The sequence below is a fragment of the Columba livia genome, chromosome 4 (assembly GCF_036013475.1).
Source record: "Columba livia isolate bColLiv1 breed racing homer chromosome 4, bColLiv1.pat.W.v2, whole genome shotgun sequence".
In the NCBI taxonomy this organism is placed as follows: domain Eukaryota; kingdom Metazoa; phylum Chordata; class Aves; order Columbiformes; family Columbidae; genus Columba; species Columba livia.
In genome coordinates this window covers 440,625-462,862 of record NC_088605.1, presented here as the reverse complement: position 1 = coordinate 462,862, position 22,238 = coordinate 440,625, and the positions used below count along the sequence as shown (strand labels likewise).

General features: G+C 71.1%; 1 protein-coding gene across 5 annotated transcripts; it reads right to left on the bottom strand.

Moving 5' to 3' along the window:
- Positions 1-15,285: 15,285 nt before the first annotated feature.
- On the bottom strand, positions 15,286-19,658 carry PCGF1 (polycomb group ring finger 1). 5 transcript variants are annotated; one of them, XM_065060098.1, is made up of 9 exons: positions 19,476-19,658; positions 18,576-18,681; positions 18,215-18,367; positions 17,117-17,188; positions 16,874-16,982; positions 16,370-16,403; positions 16,073-16,159; positions 15,918-16,012; positions 15,286-15,453 (listed from the first exon to the last, which is right to left on the bottom strand). In XM_065060098.1, exons 1-8 carry the CDS (start codon positions 19,569-19,571, stop codon positions 15,956-15,958), a joined length of 714 nt encoding a protein of 237 aa, XP_064916170.1. In that variant the 5' UTR covers positions 19,572-19,658; the 3' UTR covers positions 15,286-15,453; positions 15,918-15,955. The 5 variants fall into 5 exon arrangements, with proteins under 5 accessions (XP_064916170.1, XP_064916168.1, XP_064916172.1 ...); XM_065060096.1 differs by having other exon boundaries at positions 15,918-15,998; XM_065060100.1 differs by having other exon boundaries at positions 16,073-16,156.
- Positions 19,659-22,238: the final 2,580 nt, after the last annotated feature.

The window sequence follows — 22,238 nt, the reverse complement described above, 5'->3', positions numbered from 1 at the left end:
GCGCCTCCCCCTCGTACAGCCATCTTAATTCCCCCCCGGGGAGTGGCCGGTGGGTGCCCGCTGTCCCCCCTCCATCATCCTCAGCGGAGCTTTTACCGTCGCAAAAATTTATTAGCTCCCCTGCTCTAAAATGCCCCATAAAAGCGCAGGGGCCGCCGCGTCTGGGAGTGATTAGGCCGCTTCGGGTGGGTTTTGGGTTTCAGAGTGCGGCCCGGCCATAAATCCGCCCCCCCCCCGCAGCTGCCCTCCCCGGTACAAATAGCTCTGGGATCCTGACCGCTCGTAAAAAGCCCAGGGACGCCCGCACACGCAGGTGAGCCCCGGCTGCCGGCACCGGGCCTGGAGCCTCTGGTAGGACAGCGACTGGGGGGTGCCAAATCATCCCTCCGGGGCTATTCGGCATCCCCGGTCCCGGTCCCGCCCGGTGACCCCATGGGGCAGCTGCCGGGATGTTCTGGGCCTGGCAAGGGGACATGGGGGGCACACAGGGGGGTGTGGAGGGCGCAGAGGTCACAGTAGTAACGGGAGAAAATGAACCTGTGGGCAGGGGGTGGTGGGAGAGCTGTGCTGGGCTGGGGGAGCAGGTGCAGGGGACCTGGCAGTGCTGGCGCTGGGAGGGGTTGGGGGCTTCCAATCTTGCTGACAAAGGCAGAACGCGATCCCCCGGCTGGAAATTGGAGTTAGACAAATTCAACCTTGAAATTTCCCAGCAGCCGGAGCAATTAAACGCCGGCGCGGGCGGGGGCAGGGGCTCCGGCAGCCTGGGATCAAACCGATTTGGGAGAGATTTCCAGGCTGCTCGCAGGAAGCGCCGGCCTGGCAGCGCGGCTGCCCCGGCATGGTGCTGCCAGACAGGCCCCCCACGGGCACACCGGGCCTCACCGGCGTGCGAACAGCGTCAAGCCGACACAGCGGCGTTTGCACGGCCGCCTCGCGTGCGGCTTTTGTCCTCTCCGATGGCGGCAGCGTGATGTGGGGAGACATGGAGCTGCCGCTGCTGCGTGTGCCGCCAGCTCCCCTCGCGTGCCGGAGCGGGGCCTGCTCCGGGGGGGCTGTGTCCCCTGCTCCGTCCCGGCCACTGGCCCCACAGGAGCTGCCAGTGGACCCGGGCTCAGCTGGGCCCTTCCAAGCCGCAGTGCCCCCGGGCAGCGCCGCGCTGGACACGAGGCCGCGGGCACCCAGCAGGCAGGGCCAGGGAAGGGACACAGCCCCAGCACAGCCCCGGTTGGCGCCCGTGCCCTGCGCTCCATCCCAGCTAATGTCCTGTGACATGCCAGGAAATTGCTGCTCGGGATAATTCTTGTTCTTGCGCCGTTCGGGCTCAGGGCTCGCAGGGCTCGCAGCCGCCCTGCCCCACTGAGCAGCCCCCTGCAGCCCGGGCGCTCGGGGCTGGAGCGAGCTGTGCTGCAGAGTAGAGTGCTGGGCCAGCAGTGCCTGAGCGCTGCAGCCAGGCCGGGCCCCTGGCACCAGGGCAGGCAGGGCCGGGCTGGCGCCCAGCGGAGCTCCGGCAGCATCGCTCACCCCGGTGGGACACCCCAGCGCCCCTGCTCCATGTCCCCTGCCCATCGCTCCGCAGTGGTCGGGTGAACACCCTGCACAGCAGCCGGTGCCCAGGGAAGCTCCCGCGAGCGGTGCCAGCACCTCTCGCTCTCCTTGAGCCCCCACTCGTGCCCAGGAGCCCCATGGCAGCCCAGGGTGCTGCCGGGGTGGGCTGAGCAGCCCGGGTCCTGCCGGCCCACAGGCAGCGCTGAGCTGGGCAGGGGAGGCGCCAGCTCCAGCTGTGGGAACATGGGAAGGGAACCGCTTGTCACCCCAAAACGGGACACACAGGGGAAATGGAAGGAGAGCTCTGGGTTCTTGCAGGAACGTTGGAGTTTCCTGCGGAGTGGGGCAGAGCGCCCTGCGCCGGCCGGCCGCCCATGGCTGGGGGGATGGCGGCGGGCACGGCTGCTTGGATGAATCTGGTGGCACCACGGGGCAGCACGGCTGGTGTGACACCGCCAGCGCCGCCTCAGCTCCCACACCTCCGTCCCACCGGGGCTGCGGTCCTTTGGGGGTCCCTGGGGGTCTGGGGCCCTGTGCAAGGCCTGGGCCCCTCCCCAGCAACCATGCCAGGCTCTGCACATCGGCACAGGAGCAGCGGCGCCTGAGCGTGTGTGTGCACGCGTGAGGGTGTGTGTGCACGTGTGAGGGGGTGTGTGTGTGCACAAGGGTGTGTGTGCACGTGTGAGGGTGTGTGTGTGCACAAGGGTGTGTGTGCACACGTGGGTGTGTGTGCACACGTGGGGGTGTGTGTGTGTGCACAATGGTGTGTGTGCACGCGTGAGGGTGTGTGTGTACATGTGAGGGTGTGTGTGCACGTGTGAGTGTGTGTGTGCAGGCGTGAGGGTGTGTGTGCACACGTGGGTGTGTGTGCACACGTGGGGGTGTGTGTGTGTGCACAATGGTGTGTGTGCACGTGTGAGGGGGTGTGTGTGTGCATGAGTGAGTGTGTGTGTGCACAAGGGGGTGTGTGTACATGTGAGGGTGTGTGCGCACGCGTGTGTGTGTGCAGGCGTGAGGGTGTGTGTGCACGCATGGGGGTGTGTGTGTGTGCACAAGGGTGTGTGTACGTGTGGGGGGGTGTGTGTGCGCACAAGGGTGCATGTGCACGCATGAGGGTGTGTGTGTGCGCACAAGGGTGTGTGTGCACGCATGAGTGTGAGTGTGCGTGCATGAGGGTGTGTGCGCGCACAGGTCAAGGCATGTGTGCGTATGTCAGGGGGTGTGTGTGTGTCAGGGTGTGTGTGCACGTGTGAGGGGGTGTGTGTACACGGGTGCCAGGGTGTGTGTTTGTGCTGGGGTGTGTGTTTGTGCCGGGTGCATGCATGCACACAGGGGTGTGCACGCAGGGGTGTGCACGCAGGCACAAGGATGTCCCTGCGCTGGGGACCGTCCATGCCAGTGGGGGCTGCCCTGTTCCCCCACTCAGGACGCTCCATCTCGGGGTCACCCCCAGTTCCAGGCACCGGCAGCTCTGTGGCCCCCATGGCGGGGCACCCAGGGCCCCCCGAGTGTCCCAGCCCGGTGCAGCCGCTGCGGCGCAGGCCGGCGGGACACCCGCACCGCGCCGGGTAACGCGGTTGGGGGAGGCGGTGGCTCAGCCCGCTAACACGCTTACGAACCAGCACCGCACGCTGCCCCTGATCTATTATTTAGCGGATCCATTTCAATAACGCGTCTCCGTGCCGAAGCGCCTGGCGGTAACTCGATTAGGGCCGCTCCCAGCCCTGCGCCGGAGCCGGCGCTGCAGAGCAGTTTGCACATGGAAATTGCTTGCAAATGAATTTTCCTTTAATAAGGGGAATAGCTCGGTGCAAAATTAAACTGTCGGTAGCAGAGACAAGTGGGGCATCGCCAGGGGAGCCGCTGGCAGCGCCGCGCCATGCGCCGGGGGAGGAGACCCAGGCAATTATTGGCAATAAATCCTGACCCTGCTCACGGGGCTGGTGGCCCCTGGCGAAGCCACAGCTAATGGGATTACACCTCGCCCCGGTAAACAGGGATTAATGTGCTGGGAGCCGGGGGACGCTGGGGATCCCCCCCCAGGGGCTGTTGGCAAATGATCTATTCATTAACATGTGCCGACCTCACTGCACACACCGGTGCGGGGCTGACCAACCTGTCTGTGCGCACCGGTGCAGGGCTGACTGTGCGCACCGGTGCCGGGCTGACCAACCTGTCTGTGCGCACCGGTGCAGGGCTGACTGTGCGCACCGGTGTGGGGCTGACTGTGCACACCGGTGCCGGGCTGACCAACCTGGCTGTGCGCACCGGTGCGGGGCTGACTGTGCACACCGGTGCGGGGCTGACTGTGCACACCAGTGTGGGGATGGCCGATGTCGCTGTGCGCACCGGTGCAGGTCTGACCTGGCGCCGTGCACAGTGAGCGGGAGGGAGCAGTGGCAGTGACAGGGATGAGATGGGGATGGGATGGGGATGGGGATGGGGTTGGGGATGGGAGGGGATGGGATGGGATGGGATGGGATGGGGATGGGGATGGGAGGGGATGGGATGGGGATGGGGATGGGAGGGGATGGGATGGGGATGGGGATGGGGATGGGGATGGCATGGGGATGGGGTTGGGATGGGGATGGGATGGGATGGGGATGGGAGGGGATGGGATGGGATGGGGATGGGAGGGGATGGGATGGGGATGGGGATGGCATGGGGATGGGGTTGGGATGGGGATGGGATGGGGATGGGAGGGGATGGGATGGGATGGGGATGGGGATGGGGATGGGAAGGGAGGGGATGGGGATGGGATTGGGATGGGGATGGGAGGGGATGGGATGGGATGGGGATGGGGATGAGAAGGGAAGGGAGGGGATGGGGATGGGATGGGGATGGGAATGGGATTGGGATGGGGATGGGGATGGGATGGGGATGGGGATGGGGATGGGGATGGGAGGGGATGGGATGGGGATGGGGATGGGGATGGGATGGGATGGGATGGGATGGGGATGGGAGGGGATGGGGATGGGGATGGGAGGGGATGGGATGGGATGGGATGGGGATGGGAGGGGATGGGGATGGGATGGGGATGGGGATGGGAGGGGATGGGATGGGGATGGGGATGGGGATGGGGATGGGAGGGGATGGGATGGGGATGGGGATGGGAGGGGATGGGATGGGGATGGGAGGGGATGGGATGGGGATGGGGATGGGGATGGGGATGGGATGGGGATGGGAGGGGATGGGATGGGGATGGGATGGGGATGGGGATGGGGATGGGAATGGGATGGGGATGGGGATGGGAACGGGATGGGATGGGGATGGGGATGGGAATGGGATGGGGATGGGGATGGGAACGGGATGGGGATGGGGATGGGATGGGGATAGCGATGGTCCGGGAGAGGAATGTCAGGGGCTCGTCCCCCGGGGGCACTGGGTGGTGGGGCTGGGGACACACGACACGTGGGGCCTGGCACACGGCTCAGCTGCTTCCACATGCGTGTTCCAGGGCAGGCTCAGCCTGGCGTGCAGACGGGGGCTCACACGTGGGTGTGCTGTGCTCACACGTGTGTGTGGTGTGCACAGTCACCCCCTGCAGACTCCCTGCAGCCATGTGCATGGGCCCAGCTGTGTGCAGGAGCGTGCAGGCGTGTGCAGACGTGCATGGGGGCCATCCTGGAGCGCCAAGACGTGCAGAGCTGCCACACGCGTGTGCAGGTGCACACACACACGGGAACACGCTCACAGGGACACACACACGGGGACACACACACAGACACACGTGCCAGAGCCGGGGCTGCAGGGACCGCCAGGGCCAGGGCCAGGAGCAGGACATGGCCCTGGGGGGCACCTGGGCAGGGTGGGAGGATGATGCGGGTCCCCGGCCCCACGCCGTGCATGGGGTGAGCGATGTGCCAGGGACAGGGGTCCCGCCGGCCCCAGCCCCAGCTGCTGCCCCGCCCCGGGACCCCCTCCCCACGCCGGGGCCTCCATATGGGCCTGGGCCAAACTCCAGCCAAATGGGCTGGGGGGGGGGTTGCATTTCAAAGCCTCCGGCTGGAGCAAACGCCGCTGCCCCCCCGCTGGGCTGTCACCCGTCCGCGCCCCCTGACCCCGGCACGGCGGCCCTGGTGGGGACCGTCCTGTCCCCTTCCCAGGGCTGGTGGGGACGCTCTGACAGGGGCCCATGCTGGGTGGCCCCGTGCTGGAACCCCTGCAGGAGTCGGGGTCCCTCCCGGGTTGATCGCAGGAGGACGGGGGGACATGCCAGATGACACGGGGAGGGGGCTGGGGCAGTGGGTTGTGGGAACCGTGTCCCGGCGTGGGGCAGAGCCATTGTGTGGGGCCACGTGCCCGCTGCCCGTGGCGGTGGGGGCTGTTGGTGGCGGGCGGGCAGGAAGCGGGCAGCAGCGCCGGCTCACCGCGCCGCTTCCTTCCCTGCCGCAAAAATAGCTGGGATGGGATGAGAAGGGACGGGATGGGGACAGGGACGGGGACGTGGTGGCTGGCAGAGGTGGCGGGAGCCGGGCGTGCCAAGGCCCCGCTCTCCTGTGACGCCCCGGCACGGCGGAGGTGCCGGCAGGCGCTGGCATGGCCTGGGTGGCGGCTGCTGCGGGACACGGCAGCCACTCTCACGGGCACAGCCGGCGCAGGGTTTGGGGCTCTGGCCATGGTCCAAGGGTGCCTGTGTGCGGGGCAGCCTGGCCACTGCCTGCTGTCCCCCCGTGTCCCCAGGGCCCGGGACCCCAGGACCCGCGGCCGCAGCAGCCGGGGTGTGCCGGCGGGGCGGCCATGCGGATTCAATTAGGGCGCGAGCGCGGGGGGCTCGGTGCTCGGGGGGCAGCGCGGAGGAAATGGCCCGTCTGAGCCGCTGACAGCCCGGCCCCGCGCCCAAGATGAACGACCGCCGGATGAAAGCTCCGCACGCCGACAGCGCGCACCTGAGCGAGGAGCAGGGCCGGGGCGGCGCGGGGGCTGGGACCCCGGCCCGGGCGCTGCCGAGGAGCTGGGGAGGGTGGTCCCCGGTGGCCTAAAGGATGGGGGACGTGGCACTGGTGGGGCGCACCCCAGGGATGCGCACCCATGGCTGGGCCAATGGTGGGAAGGGTGAGGGTGAGCAGGGCACCCGTGGCAGCGCCGTACGCAGGGTGACATGTGGGGCCGGCGGGGCTGCAGCGGCACAGCCGCTCCTCCAGCACACGGCGCCCGTGGCACCCGCTGGGCACCCGCCGCGGGACCGGCCCCCTTGCGCCCCGGCGGGCGAGCACAGGACTGGCAGCGCGGAGCGGGGATCGATGGGCCGCGGCGGGTCACCGATGCCATTAACCCCGGCGAGGCAGCCGAGCCGCGCCACACAGAGGTTAATTAAAAAGAAAAGTGCACTGAAACGCGGCAGCGGCGGCGGGGGGGCGCGGGGCTGCGCTTCGGCGGGCCGCGGGCACGGGGCTGCTGGGTTTGCCACTGGCGCTTGTGATGCCAGCACCCGCCTGGTGGTGTGGGGGGATGTTGGGGGGGTGTGTGTGTGTGTGCACGTGCGTGTGCCCCTGTCAGTGTCTGCACTTGGGCACTTTACCGTGTGGGGCTGGGATACCCGTGTGCCCTGGAGCTGGGGGAACACGATGATCTTGAGGGTCTTTTCCACCCAAAATGATTCCGTGACTCGATGACCTGGCCATTCCGGCAGAGGGCAGGGCGAGGGTTGTATCACACTGTGCCATGCCATGTGCGCCATGCCATGCCGTGCCATGCCATGCTGTGCCATGCTGCGTGGCGGGCTGGGCCAGAGGAAGGAGAGCCGTCGCAGAGGAAGCCCCATCCTTCCTCCTCCTCCCGCCCAGCCCAGCTCTATTCTTAGTCCTGGTCTGTCCTGCATCCTCCCCACCCGGCCGGGGTCCAGCCCTGTGCCCCAGAGGGACCCAGGGGTGGGAAAGCGGGGGGTCTCCCCCACGGGCACTGCGTCCCTCTCCCGACCCAACAGCTGTGCCGGCCTGGGCCCCCCAGCTTCCGTGGCACGGCACGGCACGGCACGGCACGGCACAGGGGTCAGCCATCCAGCGTGCTGGTGCAGGATCGGACCCTCCTGCCCACCAGCATCAGCCCTCATGCAGGGCCCAGCGTGGCCAGGTGTCCCCTGGCCTGTCCCTGTCCCCTGGGCTCGGGGGGCTCTGCCCCGCGGCTGGGGGTGTGGGAAGGGAGACGGAGCCCCGGGGGCGTGAAAGGGGAGGAAGAATGGGGTGTGGGGACAGTGTTCCTGGGGACGGGGCTCATCTGGATGTGGGAACAGGGGGTGGCGCCGTTCCCTGAATGGGGACCCCGATGACGGTGTCACTCCCAGCGTGGGGACACTGGGGACCCCACCTGTCTGTGTGTCCTGGGGACGTGTCTCTGTGGGTTTGGGACTGGAAATGGTGCCTTGCTGGGTTTGGGGTTCAGGGGGTGTCCCCCAGCTGGGGCAGGGCCGTGCTGGCCGTGCTGGTTTGCGGTGACCCCTGCGTGGTGAGGCCGTCCCTGGTCCGCGGCAGGTGTGGGGGGGCCAGCACAGCAGCTCCACATTCCTGCTCCCGGCAGGCCGATCCGGTTACCCGGCTGGCTGCCGGCCCTGGGATTAATCTTCCCGGGTGCCCTTTGGAATTTGCCGCCCGAGGCCCCGCGGGGTGTTTGGGGGGGTCTGGCCGGGCATGGGCTGGGCCAGCAGGGATGGGGACACAGGGGGTGGCAGCCGGGCTGGCACAGGAGCAGGAGTGGGCTGGACCACAGGGTGGTGGATGGGGATGGACACGAACCCCTCGGCCCCAGCACCGGCCCTGCCGGGGTGATGGTGGCCCGGGCAGCACAGGTGGCACAGGCAGGTGGCTCTGTGTGCTGGGGATGGGATGGGATGGGATGGGATGGGATGGGATGGGATGGGATGGGATGGGATGGGATGGGATGGGATGGGATGGGGATGGCGCTGCCCCCCAGCTCGCCCCCCAGGAGCACCCTCTGCCACGCCGGGGCGCCCCTGACCCCTGTCCCCTGCACCGCGGTGGGTGCCCCCGCCAGCAGAGCCTCCTGGCGCGGGTGCTGCATGACTGTGGCGTGGGAGGGGGACCGTGCCGCCGCGGGACTGGGATCACATGCAATTAGCCGCCAGACGGAGACGCGGCGTTTCAATAACCCACCAAATTGATTTAGGGAGAGTGGGAGCGGGTGGGCAGCAGCCACAGCAGCACAAGCACCCGCACTGGGGCTCCAGGGACACCCGCCAGCCCCGTCCCTTGGTGGGACCTGCCTGGCAGCCCCGGTCCATCCCGAGGACACGGTGGGGGTGGGCAGCAGGGCCCCCATCCTGGCTGTGGATGTGCTGCAGGTGGGTGCTGGGGGACAGGGCTGGGGTGCCTGGGGCCACAGAGCGGTCTGGGCAGGGGGCAGCGGTATCGGGGGCTGGACGTGGGGTTGCTGTGCTCCCAGGGTACCCACAGCCCAACACATCCCGGGGCCCATTCTGCACCCCCTGCCCAGGGACGTGGCACCTTCCTGCTCAGCATCCCGTGCCCACTGCCGGGGTCCCGCTCACGCACGCCCAGCCGGAAGGTGGTGATGGAGCTGCCACCATGGGAGAGATCCCAGCTCCTGCCCGCAGCCCCGGCACGGCCGTCGGACCGGGAAAAGGCATGTGGTGGCTGCCGGTCAGCACCGGGCCCCGGCACAGCGTGATGTCGGCATGCTGGGGATGGCATTGCCGCTGGCATGGCCGCAGCGGGGGCTCAGCCTGGTGTGTGTGGTGTGGCCAGGACCCCTGCCAGTGGCTGAGCCCAGCAGTGCCGTCACAGCTCTGGGGGTGCCAGGGCGCGGACGCAACACACCATCCCACCCGGGGGCTGCAGCTGCCAGCGGCCGCCGGCGGGAGCGGGAACGCTGCAGCGATGGCTGCGCTGCTGGCGTGGAGCAGCAGGGAGAGAGCCGGGAGCCGTCCTGCTGCGCGTGGAGCCGCCAGCTCTGCCGCGACCGGGGGCTTCCTGCGAGGAAGGTGCGACCAGGAGGGGAAGGCTATAAAACCCAGGAAATGCTCTGAATAGCGAAGGTAACCGCTGTGCCGGGCCCGCGCCGCCGGAGCTGAGCCGAGCAGGAAGCTCCAGGGCGCTGGGGTGGCCGGGCAGGGACTGGGACAGCGGGAACCCCCCTGCGGCCTGGGCACCTGCAGCCCTGGCACTGGCAGCCCTGGCACCAGCGGCCCTGGTGCCGGCAGCCCTGTGCGGCGCGTTGGGCTGGGCTGAGCCCTCGGTGACCGCGGCTGTTTCCAATCTTGCTGTGATTTGCCCTAAAAGCCTGACCAGGCGTGGCACCTATTTGACTGCTGGGGGTCACCGGGGAGCAGGGGGTCCAGTGTGGCCACAGGGAAGGGACCGGCCGGTCCTGTGTCCCTGCAGCGCTGGGGCAGGGTGACAGCACAGGGGACGCACTGCCCCATGGATGGAGTGCTCACGGGGCCAAGACACAGGACCAGGGGCACCCGTCCTGTGTCTCCCACCCTGCCTGGGGCTGTGGACCCCTGGGACCATGCAGGGAGGGAGGAGTGTCCCTGGCCATGGTGGCTCCAGGGCAGCCCGTGCCCACGGCGCCTTCGCTGGGGCCGAAGCGTGGCCAGTGGGAGCCTTGGGGACCAGCTGCCGTGGCGCGGTGCAGGTCCCTGTGCCAGCCCGGCACAGCTGCACGGCTCGCCCGGGTCCTGCCGCTGCCCTGGTCACGTTCCCGGCAGCCGTGGGCTCGGCCGGTGCCCTCACCGGGGCCGTGGGCACGCGGGCGGCCGTGCCGCGCTCCCCCGAGCCTCCCCGTGCAGAGTGATTTATGGCGGGGGAAGCACGCGGTGCAGACAGATCGGGCCATAAAACCGGGACAGGAAGTTGCCCGACTTCAAAGGCCGCGCGGGACTGCAGCCGCAACAATGGCAGGGCCAGCGAGCACCCAGCTGCGGCGCCCACGGCACAGTGCAGCTCCCACGGCACCCACAGCTCAGCACCCACGGCATGGCACCCGCAGCACCGCACCTGCGCTGGCCCATCCCTGGCGGCCTGGGTGACACCCCACCTGTGAGCACCCCACACCTGCAACCCATGTGTGCATCCCGTGTGCATCCCATGTCCGTCCCGTGTCGGTCCCGTGCGCACGGCCGGTCGGTGCCCGGGCCTGGCCGCGGTCCCTGAGCCCTTCCACGGGGGGTCCCCCGGTGTGAGCGTGGCGCTGGTGTGCACCCCCGCCTCGTGCCCGGCGCACACAGGAAGGCCGGGGGGGCGCGGTGGCCGCAGCCTCGCAGACAAAGGGCCGCAGGAAACGCCGTCAGCCAAGATAAACCGGGAAAGGTGAGGGGGTGCGGGGTGCCCTCCCTCCCGGTTCCCACGGCCCCACCACACCGCACGCCTTGAGATGGGCTGGAGGCGCCCGGCCCCGGCGCCCCCTTTGCCGGGAGCACCCGCCCTGCCGCCACCGGCACCAGGAGGATGCCAGGTCCGGGCTTGTCCTCGCAGACGGGTTTGTGCCGGGGGTGCTGGTGGGGCTGGTGGTGGGGCTGGGTGCCGGGCTGGGGGGCCAGGGCTGCTCCCATCAGTGGCCAGGACTGCTCCGAGCTCCCCTGTGCGCCGCACCAGTCCCAGCCCCGCCCAGGTGGGGACCCCTGGCTGGGGGTGTCGGGGTCCCTGCAGCCAGCACCACTTTCCCAGGGCCCCGCGGCCACGTCCCCCGGGGCTGGGGCAGGACCCGCCGTGGCCCCTCCATCCGCGGGAAGGTGCCCCCCACCCCCGTTCCCACGCTGCCGGGGCGCCCGGTGCCAGCGCCGGTGCCCACATCCGCGGGAAGCCGGCAGGAAGCCGGCACCACCATCCCGCCCTCCCCGGCCCTGCCGCCTCCGTGCAGGGCATGGCGGGCACCGGCCGGCGCTGCCGCGGTGCCGGAGGGCGCGTGGGCACAGCATGCCGGCCCGTCAGAACCGCACGGCGTCGTTTAAAGACGATCAGGCAGTGACAGGAATTAAATTGTGTTTTGATTTTCTCATTAGCCTAATCTCCAGCACGCCTCGTTACGGGATAATTTCCCTGCGCCAACATGACAGCTCATTCACACCATGACAGCCATATGCCAGTGTGCCCGTGCCATGCACCGGCCGTCACCGCGGTGCCCGGCAGGGATGACCGTGTGCCCCGGCGCGTGCCCTCAGGGTGGGCCGTGGTGGAGGCGGGGATCAGGGTGCGGGGCGGCGCCAGCTGGGCCCTGGCGCACGTGTCCCCGCGGTGCCCATCCGTCGGCGCCCCGCGGAGAGGCGCTGGCAGGTCCCGCTGTGCCGCGGGCTGGCAGCCGCGCGAGGCCCCGCTGTGCGGCCCAGCAGCTGGCCCAGCAGCACGGTGCCACCACGCTGGCGCTGCCGGGGCTGGAGCCGGGAGGCCACGGTGGTGTCGTGAGGGGGGACCCTGGCCCAGGCTGTGTGGGGGTGTCACAGGGCCAGCCCCACGCGTGAGTTGCACTCACCCCGCACTGGGGTGTGAAGGCGGTGGCAGGCGCAGGTGGCTCATTTGTCTCTGTCAGGCGCCAGCGCGGGAGCCAGCGCTGCCGGAGCGTGGCAGGGATGGCGTGGCCGGGGGTGCTCAGCACAGCCCCGCTCGCCCGTGACACGGCCTGTGACACGGCCTGTGCCAGCCCCGCACACCAGCTGGTACCGGGGCTGGGATCCCTGTGCCCACCCGTCGATGGGGCAGGGGCTGGCGGGACAAGCGGGGCCCCAGAGCGAGGCCGGTGGGGCAGCAGGGAAGGGGGCTCAGCCCCAGCAAGGGGCGGTCAGGAGGGGCCATAGGGTGGGGGGCGCAGCAGGACAGCTTGGGGACCTCGGCACTGGAGGGAGGGGGGCTGACACCATCCCCTGGGCTGTGCCGTGCCCCCAGGTTCCCCATCCTGCCACTCCATGGTGACTCCAGGGTGCAGGGCCAGCAAAGCCACGGGGGCCATTGTGGCTAATGGCGAGGGGCCCCTCCAAGGAGTCCCTCCTGTCCTCCTGGCAGCCCCACAGTGCTGGCACAGGCTCATCCTCCCGCTGAGCCACCCTGTTACCGCCTGGGCGGCCAGGGGCTGCGGGAGCCCTGGTACGGCTGGAGCGTCCCCCCGGCACCGGGGGTGACCACAGCAGCACGTCCCTGCCCCAGTGTCACCCCATGGGGCTGAGGGGGCAGCTGGGGCTGTTTACCCCTTCACTCCCCAACAGTCCCTTCGCCGGGCCCGGGACCCCCCGGGCTGGGGGTGTCACCGTCCCCAGTGCACAGCCGGGCACGCTCAAGGGACATGGGGACAGGGGAGTGGGAACCCCAGGGTCCCCGCATGGCCGAGGAGCTCCCGGGGCTGGGGGCCGTGCCAAGGTCTCCCGGGCAGGGCTGCGCAGCCCCCGCCGCCCCCGGAACGGGGGGCTCAGGTTTCCAGCGCTGCCGGGCTGGAGCCCGCGGCCATTAGTCCCCTCGGAGCATGACGGGGGCGGGATAGCAAAGTGCCTTCGCCCCTCACTAGCCGGCGTGATCGTGGCTCGCAGCCCCCCCACCACAGCCGGGCCAAGGGTGCGGGACCCCGTACCGGCACCTGTCCCTGCCCCGCTGCCCCCGGCACTGCCCGCGGCCTCAGCCGGGGGCTCCCGCCGCACCCCCCAGGCTTGTCCTGCTCTCCCGGGCTCTCCTGGGAACCTCCGTCTCCAGGGCTGCCTGCGGCTCCCCTTGCACCCCCGGGCTCCCTCTGCCCCCGTGGGCCTCCCCAGATTCCCCGAACCGCCGTCTCCTCTCGCTCCCCCGCAACCCCAGCGCCCCCGGCCCCTGCTGGACCCCGGCAGCCCCGGGGGATGGTGCAGCCCCAGCCCCCGGCGGGCGATGAGGAAAGACTGCGGGCAGGGGCTGCTGGCACCGACCCCCGCGCCCGCCCCCGCTCCCGTCCCGGCGGGGGCTCATTTACCAACGTCAGCCCCGCAGTTGGTTTGAATTAGGCTGCTCCGCGGCCGGCGCTGATAAGGGAGGGGGCGCGGGGCTGGGGCGCGCGGGGGGCTCCCGGCCCCGCTCCCGCTTCCTGCTCTGCCGTCTGGAACCGACTGCCAGAGCCGCTGCTGAAAGACACGGGAACGGCCCCCGCCTCACCGCCCCCTCCATCCATCCATCCGTCCATCCATCCGTCCGTCCCCCGCCCGCTCTCACGGCCGTGCTGCCCTCCCAGCGCCCCGGCAGGCGGCCCCGGTCGGGATCCCCGTCCCGCACCCACCCCGCGCCCCTCTGCCCTGGCTGCCCCAGGAGGCTCCAGTGGGTGCCGGGGGGCGGGACGGAGCGGTGCCGGCGGGCCCAGCGCAGCCCGGGGCTGCCGACCCGACCCGGCACAGGGAGGCCCTGGGCACCGCGGGGGGGGCACAGCGGCGGCCGGACACGGATCCCGTCCCCGCAGGGGCAGCGCGGCCCCCGGGCCTCTGCCCGCGTTTCACCACGTACTTAGCAGGGGCTTTCGGCACGGGGGGGCCGCGGCCGCCCCGAGTGAGGGATGGCCGACAGCTGGGCCGGGGAGAGGGGCCGGTAACCGGATCCCCCGGCGGCGGCGGCTGCGCGGGGTCCCGGCCGCGGGGTCAGCCGCGGTGCGGGGCCGGGGGTGAGGGAGGGGCCGCGGCCGCGCCCCGCAACGGCTGGGGACCCCCGGAGGGGACGGCTCCCCGACGGCTCCGTGCCACGGTCACTGAGGACGGGCCCCCAGGACGGGCCGCCCGGCTCCGCGGCGCGGGGGCAGCAGAGGGGCCGCGGCCGCCACCGCAGCGAGCCCCGGCACCACCAGCGCCGTGCGGGGCGGGACGGAGCGGGACGGGGCTCCCAGCAGGACCAGGGCCCACGGGGACGTCCCATCCGGCTCCGGCCAGCGCTCCAAGGGCACCCGCGCCCCGTCCCCGCGCCCCGCCCCGCGGCCGGGGCCCCTCGGGGTCGGCACCTGCTTGTTGCTCCGCACGGAGCGGCGGCCGCAGCCGCCCGATCGTGTTCGCGGCGCCCGGGCGGGCGGAGCGCGGCCCCAGCTCCGCACCGGGAGGGACCCCCGCGCCCGGGGACCCCCGGGCCGCCCCGCGCCGGCAGCTGGGCCCGACCCTGCCGCGCTCCGGCAGCGGCCCAGATGGCTGCGATATTGTCCCCACAATAGCGAGCTAATTAGGCGAGCGCTGGGGAGCTGGGGGGGGCGCCCCGTCCCCCCCCCCTCCGCTCAGGCAATCAAAGGGCCCATGACTTTATTACGGCTCATTATGCGCGGGCGGCGGGGGGGCGCGCAGCCTGCGCCGAGGCGACAGGCGTGTTATTTCCCCATCACTCCTCATCGGGATTCTGGCACCGGCGGCGGCGCGGGGGGGCCGGGACGTGCGCCAGGCAGCCGTGACCGTGATTAATCTGCCGAGTGCCCGCACAACTGCGCGCGGGAGAGGAACCGGGAGGGGCCGCACCCCCCCGAACCCCATCCCCACCTCCAGCACTGCCCCCCCGCACCCACTGCCCACCGTGCATCCCCAGCCCGCCCCTCCCCAATGCTGCATCTGCTCCCCAGGGCCCCCAGCACCATCCCCCCGCATCCTCCCCAGCGCACCCCAGGGCTCAGCCCCTCCCAGCACTGCACCCCCCATGTCTGCAGCCCTTCCTGGAGGCACTGCTACCCCCAGCCCCACTCCTGGAGGTGTGGGGTGCTCAGCAGGGCCCCCAGGTCCACCGCAGAGACCCCAGTAGCAGAGAGAGACCCTCAGCCCCACCAAAGCTCCCTGAGGATGGAAGAAGGGCTCGGGGGGTATTTTCCAGTTTTATTCAAAAAATATACTTGAGCAGGAAGGGTATTAAGTTAGGGGGAGCAGAGCGGGGGGCAAGGGGAGCAGGGCTGCGCTCTGGGGGTAGCGCCCGCCCCCAGCCCCTACCTCCTCTTGTCCTTGATGCTGTAGTGCAGCAGGAGAGGCGCGGGCTGCAAGGGAACGGGGGGGTCAGGGCTTCCGGCACCCCCGCCCCAGGGCAGGCTCCCCCATCCCGGGGCGGACAGTCCACGCAGACACCCCCACCCTGGACCCGCGGGCGGGTGGGAGCGACCCCCCCTGCAGGGAGAGCCCCGGGCTGCCCCGTGAACTTGTCCACCCCCTTCTGGGACCCGTCCCCCTGCTGACCCGTGAGGAGCCGCGGGCTGGGCGGCTGTGGGGCGGCCGTGGGCAACCCGGGTCACCAGCGAGCGACATTAATCATCTTTGACTCTCCGGCTCCCGACTCAGCCTCACGGCCTCAGCCCAGCGCCGCACCGAGCCGCGTCCCGGGGACGGTCCCCCCGCGGGAGCCGTGGAGCTCCCCGGTCCGGATGGGGACACCCCCACCCCGAGCTGTGCTGTGGGGGCCACAGTGGGGTGGGCAGTGCGTCCCATCCCACTGGGGGACGCCCACCTTGCCAAACCAGCGTGAGAGCCAGAGCTGCTTCATCGTCATGTGGTCGGGAAGGGCCTCGTTGTTGAACAGGATCTGCACCTACGCACGGGAGGCTGCGTCACAGGGGGCTCATGACCCCACCCAGCACTGTGACCCCCAGCGCCCAGACTCACGTGCTGCAGCGGCAGCCCCAGGCGGTGGCACAGGACCCTCCGCAGGTGCTGGATCTGCGCCCGCACAGAGCATCTCACGTACTTCTGCTGCAAGGGCGGAGTGGGTCAGGGCTGCGGGAGCCCCAGCCCCACGGGACCAGTACCCGTGTGTGGCGAGGCCCCAGCTCCCCTCAGCCCAGCCCGGGAGCCCGCGCACCAAGCCGAGCCCGGGCGAGGGCTGTGGGGCCAGGTCTGGGCAGAGCCCGGGGGCTGGGGGCCTGGAGCAGCAGCAGGGCGGCCGCAGGGACCCCCGCTCACCTGCAGCACGGCCTTGCTCTTGTCCTTGCTGGAGCTGCGGAGAGAAGGGGCAGCAGGGAGGGGGCTGTGGGCTGTACGCCCTGGGGGCACCGCCCCCTGCAGGGGCACAGGCTGCCCTGGGCTGGGTGCCCCTGCCCGCCCCAGCGCTCCCCCCGCCCGCCCGTCAGGCACACGGAGCCGGGGACGGCTGAGCGGCACGGGGACAGCACGGTGGCAGCTGAGCGGCACGGGGACAGCACGGTGGCAGCCGAGCTGCAGCCATCGATCCCACCACAGCCCCCAGAGCTGCCGCTTATTGACTTTGCTGTCGGAGCGGCAGGCAGCTGCGCAGCGCCCGCGCGGCAGCGATGAACGCTGCGGCCTCGGGGGACAGGGCTGGGGCAGCTCCAGAGGGGCGGCAGGACCCCCCAGCTCAGCCACGTCCCCCTCCGCGGGGGCCAGGGGACACAGCAATGCTGGTGCCCCCCCAGCCCCTCCCTGTCCCGCAGCCCTGCCCGCGCTCACCTCTGCTTCTCCAGGCACAGCGAGACGTGCTCGTCGTAGCGGAAGTAGTGGGCGCGGGAGTGATCGAAGGTGCTGTAGGGCAGCCCCATGGGGTCACCCCCAACCGTGTCTGGGGAAGCGAGGGGAGGGGGCAGGAGTCAGCCCATGGCTGCCTTGCTGGCACTGCATTGCTCCCTGTTTGCCGCAGCAAGACCCCACACCCCGCTCGGCCCGGCCATCGGCCCCCAGGGTCCCCGCGCCCACCCTCGCCGCTGGGCTGCGTCACCCGGTCGAGGCCGCGGGACTGGTAGAACTCCCGGATCCTCTTCTCTTCGCCTGCGGACGAGAGGCCGGTGCTGCTCAGGGACGCCGCTCGCCCCCGTGCCCCCCAGCACCCAGAGGTGGGTCCGGGCTGCTCTCGGCACAGCGGTGCTCATGCTGCCAGAAACCAGACCCTCCTTCCCCGTTCTCCTCCTCTGCGCCCCGGGGGCTCCACCGAGCCCTGCCGCAGGGGGGGCCCCAGTCCCTGTCCCAGCCCACACAGACACGTCCCCGATGCCGTCGCCGTCACACCTTCCCCGCTCCGCTGCAGGGTGGGGGAGCAGGGCCCATGCTGTATGTGCTGTGCCCCCATCCAGCCCAGGCCCCCACCCCCGTGTGGCTGTGTGACATTTCCAGAGAGGCGTCCCCAGCGCCGTCCCGTCCTGAGTGACAGTGGCTAATCCCGAGGCTGCGGCGTGGGGCTGCCCCCCCACGTGCTGCTTTGCGTTCACCGCCACCGGTTCACCGCGCCGTCACTCAGCGCCCGGCCCCAGGGACGCCACTCACGCAGCGCCAGCCCCAGCACCCGGCCCTGCGGTGCTGAGCCCTGGCACAGCACCCACCTCCATGCTCCGTTCCCCATCCGGCAGCCGCTCCCCCGCCGGCACCACCAAGGGAAAGGCGCGGAGCCCCGGCACAGCCGGAGCCTCCAGTGGGTCCCCACACCCGGACCTTCCAAACCCGCGGCACCAGCACAGAGCACGCCCCTCCGCTCTCCATGCCCAAGCAGCCCCGTGTGCTTCCCGGGCACGGTCCCCGCGGTCCCCTGGCCCTTGCTGCCATGCCTGGAGGCCATTTGTCCTGCCTTTCTCTCTACAACCAGTTTGGCACACTAAGCTGTCCCCCCCGCCAGGTTTAGTATCCACAACAGACGGGGTCAGCAGCGTTTCGAAGACCCACGGACAGACTCCCACACCCCGCAGTGAGGTGCCTCCCAAAACCGTCCAATCCCTCCCCTTGTCCCTGCCCTGGCCCCTTCCCAGCTCCTCCACAGGACCCCGGTGACATGGGACACCCGACCCTGGCCCCCCGGACACTCACTCTCCTGCAGGCCGGGCACCAGCTTGTAGACGATGTCCTGCATGACGCGGTCCAGCTTGAGGTTGAGCAGCGGCTGCGTCTCGTGGATCTTGGTGTTGCACATGGGGCAGTATTTGCTGGTCTGCAGGTACTTGACGATGCAGCTCTTGCAGACTGCAGCCAGAGGGGGGTGTCAGGGGCCGGGGGGGGCACAGCCCCACAGCCCCAAACACCAGCGCTGACCAGGGGACACATTCCCCTGGGCCCCCCAGACAGGAGCCCCGGCCCCGGGGCAGCGCTGGCCCGCCGGTGGGGACGGGCAGCTCCGCGGGACACCCTGGGGACCCCGCAGCGACGGAGCCAGCGGGAGGCGGGGACTCACAGGTGTGCAGGCACTCGGTGATGGTGGTGGCGTCGATGAAGTACCCGGCGCACAGGCAGCACACGATGTGCTCGTTCAGCTCTTTCATCTTCACCTTCACCTCCTCCTGCAGAGACGCGCCACGGTCAGCTGGTCCCCGCCCGCTGGGCTGGCACCTGCAGGCACCCTGCACGGCCCCACTGCTCGGGCTCTCCCCCCCACACAGCCCCCGCCTGCCCCACTGACAGCAGGAACCCCCGTCACACTGGGGAAGGTGCCCCATGGGCAGCACAGCAGGGGACATGGGGCTGGGGGCAGCTCCCACCAGCACGGGCGGAGGGACCCCTCACAGACCGGGCCTGTGGGACAGCGGCTCAGAGCCACCCTGCACCCGTACCGGCACCAGCCTCACCCCACGGCCCGGCCCCGGGGCCCCGGGCGGAGCTGCCACTGTGACGGGCAGGGGGACAGGGCTGGTGGCCGATTCCTCCCCTGCTTCGGTGCCCAGCGCCTGCTGCGGTGGGGCTGCCTGGCACCCACAGCCTCACAGAGCCGAGCCGAGCTGAGCCAGCCCAGCCCGGCCCAGAAAGCCCGTTCCCTGGCCAGGACAGGGCTTAAATCCGCTGTGCCACACCCTGCCCCTGGCCCCGCCCCCAGTGCATGTCCCCGCCCTCACCTGCGCCCCGCCCCTCACACCTGGCCGCGCCCCTCTGTGCGCGCCCCGCCCCTGGCCCCGCCCCCGCCCCTGCCCAGCGGCCCCGCCCCGCCCTCGCGGCCCCGCCCTCCCGGGGCGTGGGCGGCCCGGCGCATGCGCGGGACGGGCGAACAGCGCCTGCGCGGCCCCGGCGCCCCCCGAGCAGCGGCGCGGCGGCCTCTTCCGCCCACGCATGCGCCGGCCCGGCCGCCGCCGCCGCCGCTCGCCTCGTTCCGGAGCGGGTCCATCTTGTAGACGGCCTGGAGCTGGTTCCGCAGTCGCATGGCGATCGCCATCGGGCCCCCCTGAGGAGGCGACGCCATCTTAGAACCTCCTCCGCCTCCCCGCTCACTTCCGGGTTCGGGGCGGGGCCGCCGCCACCCACGCCGTGACTACAGCTCCCGCCGCGCCGCGCGCGCCGCCAGGCATGCCGGGAAGGCCGGGCCGCCGCGGAGCGCACCTGCCCCCTGCTGGGCGCGGCGGGGACTGCGGCCTCGCGCGCCGGTCCCGGCGCTGACCCCGCCCCGCAGGGACCCCCGGCGCTCCCGGGGCGCTCGGTGGGGCGGAACCCCCGTCCCGCCCGCCCGTCACCGGGGCGCCCCCGCCGCCGTTGTACGGGCAGCGCGCCGGGCAGGGACCGCAGACCCGCTTCGGGGCGGGTGTCCCCCGCCGGTGGCCAATGGCGGGCGGCGCTCTCTTGACAGACGGCAGCCGCCGCCAATCGGAGAGGCCGCTGTGTGCGGGGGGGTGCCCGAGCCGCCGCCAGGGGGCAGCAGAGCTCCGTGGGGCCGAGGGCGGGGGCGGCGGGGGGGTCCCGGGGACACCGTGGGCTCCGCGGTCCCGAGGGTCCCGTCCTGCCCCGGTGCGGGCGGCGGGGCCGTTCGGGGCTGTGACCCGCGGGGCTGGGGTTGGGGACCGTGCCCAGCGCTGCCGTGCCCCCCGTGCCCGCCCCATGCAGCCGGCACCGCGGGCCCCGCGAGGGGTCGAGCCCACCGTGCGAACCTCGTGAAGGTCAAGGCCAAGTGCGAGGTCTCGCGCGTGGGTCGGGGCAGCCCCGAGCACAAGCGCGAGCTGGGCAGCGATGGGCTGAGAGCAGCCACGAGGAGGAGGACTCGGGGTGCTGGCTGATGAGAAGCTCAGCAGGACCCACGATGTGCACCCACAGCCCAGAACCCACCCGTGTCCTGGCTGTGTCACCCGCAGCGTGGGCAGCAGGTTTGGGCGATCCTGCCCCTCTGCCCCGCTCTGTGAGACCCCCCTGTAGTGCTGGTCCAGCTCTGTCCTCAGCACAGGACACACATGGACCTGCTGAGAGGGGCCAGAGCAGCCCCAGGAGTGACCCGAGGCTGGAACAGCTCTGCTGGGGACGGGTGAGAGAGCTGGGGGTTCAGCTGGAGGAGAGAAGCTCCGGGGAGACTTTAGTGTGGCCTCCACCTCCTAAAGGGACCTACACGAAAGATGGGGACAAACTTTTTATTAATACAAGGGCACGTAGTGACAGGACAAGGGGTGACGGCTTTAAACTGAAAGAGCAGTGATTTACATTAGGTGTAAGAAAGAAATTCCTCCCCACGAGGGCAGTGAGAGCCTGGGCAGGTTCCCGGAGAGGTGGAGGATGAACCGTCCCTGAGACACCCCAGGCCAGGCTGGACGGGGTCTGAGCAACCTGAGCTGCTGAAGATGTCCCTGTCATGGCAGGGGGGGCACTGGGGGGCTGGGGAGGTCCCTCCAACACAAACCATCTGTGACTCCGTGGACCCAGTGTCAAGGGGCAGGGCTTCTGGCAGCGGGCAGTGTCCCCTCTGCACAGGCACTGCGGGGGCAGGGGGCCATGAGGGGTGCGTGGGGGCCTGCGGGGGCACGTACGGGGCTGAACTGGGGGACAGTGGGTGCAAGGGCTGTACCAGCGGGAGGTGGAGGGGGCTGTGCTGGGGGCAGAGGGTGCAGGGGTCTGGGCAGTGGTGCAGAGAGCAAGGCTACAGGGTCCCAGGCTGGGGGGTCAAGGGGCGTTGCTAGCTCTGGCAAGCCGGGGGTGTCGGTGCCGCGGCGCTGGCGGATCGGGGTTCGGGGGGGCCGGTGTCGGGGGGGCCGGTGCCGCGGCGCTGGCGGACCGGGGTGCCGGGGGTGCCGGTGCCGCGGCGCTGGCGGATCGGGGTGCCGGGGGTACCGGTGCCGGGGGTGCCGGTGCCGCGGCGCTGCCGGGCGGCGGGCGGGCTCCCTGGCGCTGCCCGCCGGAGCCTGGAGCCGCGCTAATGGAGGGTGATTGGATCAGGGCTCTGGAGGGGAAGGAGCGGCCCCGCTAATGCAAAGCAGAAGCCGTTAAAGGCCGTAATGGCTCGTTATGGTTACGATTATTGCTCCAATCCCGAGCAACAAGTGCCGCCTGGGGACCCGGCGGGGGCTGCCGGCGCGGGGAGGCTGCGCGGCCCCCCCGAGGCTGGGCGGGCGGGGGCGGCTGCTGCCCCGCGGGGTACGTGGGAGCGGGCGGGGGCGCTGCGGGAGCCCGGGCCGGGCCGGCACCGCCGCTCACAGCCGATGTTCCCCCCGCGCCCCGCTCGCATCGGCCGAGCGTCCGCGCTGTCGCTCCGGGGGCTCGCGGGAGGTGATTAAATGCCGGGGGAGCCCAAATGCCGCGTCCCGGCGAGCCGGCCCGGGCGCGGCCCCGGCACGGAGCTCCTCGGCTCGCAGCCGCGCTGCCAGCCCGGCCCCGGCCCCGGCCCCGGCCCCGGCCCCGGTCCCGGCCCCCTGCGGCCCGGCAGTGCCCGCAGGAGCGGCCGCGCTCGCCATGGCCGTGCTGAGGCGGCGACATCTGCCCCCCTGATGGAGTGCGCGGGGCCGGACGCCTCCGGCTCAGCGGGGAGCGGCAGCTGCGGGGCCCGTGGGCGAACCGGAACCGTCCCCGGCCCCATCGGCGTCCTCACACACCGAGCAGGCGGCTGCGGCTGGAACCCCGGCCCGGGTGCTCCTGGACGGGTCCTGCTCCCGGTCCC